We start from the raw sequence: 4,067 nt of genomic DNA, 5'->3' as shown, positions 1-4,067 counted from the left end.
ACTCTCAGACAATGTCTCTCAATAGCTACCATCTTTCTTTATTGAGGTGTAATACAGTAAACATAAGCAATAGTTTGTCCTCCGTGGCTCCCCCGATGTGACGCGTCTTCTCCTATTCAAACACTCCGCATGCCATCGTCCTCTCTATTCACACCCTACTATTCATAGTACTATTCGTAGTACTATTCATAGTACCATTCACAGTACTACGAATAGACACCCATGTATAGCCCATCTCAAGGCCACTCATACGATACCTGACTGCTGAACACTCACAGTTACACATCGCTGGCAATTGGCCCTACCATCATCCTCAATTGACGGTGTCATAGCCAACCAACCACCTCTGACAATCAGTCACCGCACCAGCCCACCGACAGGGACAGAAGGTGAAGGAAAGCTCTGCTGATACATGAATGAATGAGACGTCTGCTATGAAGACTAACCCCCCGTCTCCTGCAGTGCAAGTAGGGTTACAGTGCTAAACCCTAAAACCCTAAACTGGGTGGGCTTCTTCTGCGGCTAATGCGCTTTAAACTGGTCCCACTACGCTGACCGAGAAATTCTGCGCATTTGCTCTCATCGCAACAGCGGAGGTCCGTATGTTCAAAGGTGGATGTACTTGGTGTGTAGGCATGTGGCGACTATACTCCACGCAGGAATGTCTATATGTTATATTTGTGGACATAAACATACCTACACAATATATATGTGTACATAAATATACCTACATATTCTATATATGTGCGTAAATATACCTACATATTATAATTGTGTAGATAAACATACCTACGCAATATACATGTGTACATGAATATATACCTGCATATTATATGTGTAGATAAATATACCTACATACTATATGTGTATACAAATACACAGAACACAGCACCCAGTAGGAAATTCCTAGGTATTCAACTGTCAGCAGTGATAGACGTTCGCCAGACACCCAGCACGCATTCTCGATGCGCTAGTCCCATGCAGAGTCCGCAGCAGCTGTACAGCTAATGCTGCTGCATTCGCATTAAACTGAGTGGTGCAACCAGCGTATAAGCAAGCAGACCCAAGGTATATCAAAAACCCAAAGTATATTAATAGTGGGCTTAAAGCTATGCCAGTAAAAGCTTGCATCCATACTTGGTAAAACTCGATGAGCGCATGAATATTGAGGACAATTGAGAGAAAGTACACACACTGCATCTCCCCCCCACCCCATGTTTTCAGTCTGTGGCGGGTCTAATGTTGTTCCCTTTCGGCAGCTGGGTTCTCAAGAATAGCAACAGACCCGTAAGTGTCGATTGCCGCAGCGCGACTACGCTCTGGTGCATCGTGCGCCTGTAACACTCCTTGCCATACACGGCAGTGTTGTCCGGCAATGTATCTCCCTTAGCAACCGCGCAGGCAGCACCTACACATACGTTGTGGCCTAGTTGACAATGAGCTGCCACTTTGGCTTTGCACTCTAACACCACACCGTCACCTAACACGCACTCGGACCCCACATGCGACCCAAACTCCAGCAGACAGTTGTTTCCGATGACTAAAGCCGCGCCACTGTCTCCGTCATTGATGATAGTAACTCCTTCCTCGATAACACAATTCTCGCCTATGTGCACTGGACCTGATGCAGCCTTGATGATTGCGCCAGGGTGAATCACCGTGCCTGTGTGTATGACTATGTCACCGCCAGTGGTATCAACCACCCCCTCTGCGCACACGGTCGTCTCCTGCGCTACGATCATCCGGTGTACCATCGCGGACGAGTTATAATGCTGTGGCAGTTGACCGTTCCAGCGGAATTCTAACCCAGTCTCATCTAGAGCTCTAAGTATTACCTGTGGTCGTGTGTCTATGTCTCTTGTATTTAAATATATGTGGTCTTGTAGTATAACTCCCGGTGACTTACACTGCTGACAATATTTTCACGCCTGTTGTTTACCATTATACAATCATACTTCCGTTTTTGGGTTTTTGGGGTTTTAGAGTTTTAAGGTTTTCGGGCTTTATATTTATTATCAAAGCTCTTCTTATCTATTTCTTATTGTTCTATTTTCAGGAGGCTATGTATTTATCCATAGCCCCCTGAAAACGAAACAGGAGGATATGATTTATCATACGATAGCCTCCTATGTTCTTTTTTTAGGAGGCTACGATTCATTGATTTCATAGCATCTATACAAAACGAACAAGAGAGACTAAAATAGGGGTAGTAGGAATTGTATAGGATTTTGCCTGGCCGGCTGGCCCGGGACATGAGACTGCATGAGAATGAAGAGCCAATCGCCGCGAGGACTAACCGTGGGCGACGGTTCGGTTGGTGCAGGCAGAAGACTGCCGTAGACAGTTGGAGTTCTGTGAACATGGGGCGGGTTAGGGTTCAGGGTTTTTAGCGGGGAGTGGGATCGTTGGTTGGGTGGTGAGTGGCGGAGGAACGTTGTACGGTTGTGGACGTCGAGTTTGTGCGCGAGTGGGCTGACGTGTTCGTTGAGGTGCAGGAGTGGCTTGGTGGATGTAGTGGTGGGTGGTGGTAATGTAAGTTGTCTGAGCGTAACCATATAAGGCGTAGATGTAGTCATCAAGTGTCGTCTGTGATGGACAGGAAGAGTCGTAGGATTGTGGTGAACGTACGGAGGTGCTTGTGTGAGTCCACCCTGGACTTGGACTGCGGGGTGGTGCAGCGGTGTGGGGTTGGAAAGTAAGGAATCAGAAGTAATTACGGCTGTTCGTGTAGCAGTATCAATAATATCCGCATATCGCAGAGGGTGTACTGGGGGAACCGTGGTAAATAGCAGCAGGCGGCTGAGGGGGTGTTGATGGGGGCGGGTGAGGTAAGAGGGCAATAACAGGGGACTGAGGGGGGCTATATTGGGGTCATTGAAGGGTGCCGGCAATGGAGCGGCAGTAGGCTCAGGAGGAATATCGGCTTGTGTAGGATGATCAAGAGAGTTTGGAAGGGTAGAATTTTTGAGGCTCTGACGTAAACGCACACTCCCGTCGAGTCGATCTCCTTTGTAGGCAAATGCCCGATTTCACTTGCATGTAGATCCCATTGAGACAATTTAATTCAATGTGTTTACAGGCTAAACGTAATTCGATGGACTGAAGCAGAAACGCTTATTGTGTTCCCATATGATTAGTGAGCTGTCTTTGAGCGTTTGAGCGTTTGAGGCCGTTGTTTGTTCGCAGTTCACAACTTCACCCTTTTCATAGCCTTCTAAATGAAACACCCTTTTCACTTTTCACATTTAGACACTGTATGTATTTCTATTGGGGAGATTGCCGTGGAATCGACCAATAAATAACAGACTGAGCTAAAAATATATCAGGCAGAGCTAAAAATAGATATGTACCAAGAATTGAGAGTACATACCGCTGAGAAAGTTATGTAAGCTCTAATTCCAGTCTCCATACTTATTTTTATATTGTAAGTACATCCAGACACTTCACGTACTCTCCATTGGCATTTGTAGTGTATCATTCCCCATTTGTTGTTGTATATAAAATCAATCCGGCTATAGTCTGCGATGTATGTTGGACGAGTCTGTTTTAAAGATTGACAAAATTGCCTTGTGTTATGCTAACCGAATGCTTATATAGCTGATGGTATTGCTTGTGTAGTTCACTCTCATCAATACAAGCACGCTCTCAATTCTTTCACTTTGTGGACTAGATGTGGACAATAAGTACCCTTTCTTGCAGATGCATCTCGATCCTTAGACACGTTTAGTGAGAAGCGAGCTCACAGTATGGACGAGAGTATCAGTGCCCAGGTGTTAACCAATGTATTAAAGCTGGTAAGTAAAGGCGAAACGAATACCACTATTGTTTCGAAGCTGGTCTATTTCATGCTACAAACCAACTAATATACACTATTAGACTATTAAAAGAAGCTTTTGGGATATGCTGAGATGTCAGATATGTTTTCAATTTTGCTAGTTTTATCACGCCCTCAATCATCGAGATCTGTGTCTTGAATATGCTCATAACACTCCACAGGTACAGTATATTAGTATCCTGACGTGTTCATATAGATTTCGATAGCAAAGGTAGTCGGCTTTATATATATA

General features: G+C 45.1%; 1 protein-coding gene across 1 annotated transcript; it reads right to left on the bottom strand.

Annotated features, from left to right (window-relative positions):
- Positions 1-17: 17 nt before the first annotated feature.
- SARC_11783 (hypothetical protein) lies at positions 18-1,851 on the bottom strand (the record flags this gene model as incomplete). Its single annotated transcript, XM_014294124.1, has 1 exon — positions 18-1,851. A coding segment is annotated over one exon (631 nt), but the record flags the coding sequence as incomplete, so codon positions are not given.
- Between the last annotated feature and the right edge of the window lie 2,216 nt (positions 1,852-4,067).

Source organism: Sphaeroforma arctica (genome assembly GCF_001186125.1).
Source record: "Sphaeroforma arctica JP610 unplaced genomic scaffold supercont1.1872, whole genome shotgun sequence".
Lineage (NCBI taxonomy): Eukaryota > Ichthyosporea > Ichthyophonida > Sphaeroforma > Sphaeroforma arctica.
The sequence above is the reverse complement of the archived record's forward strand: the minus strand, read 5'-3'. Positions and strand labels throughout refer to the sequence as shown.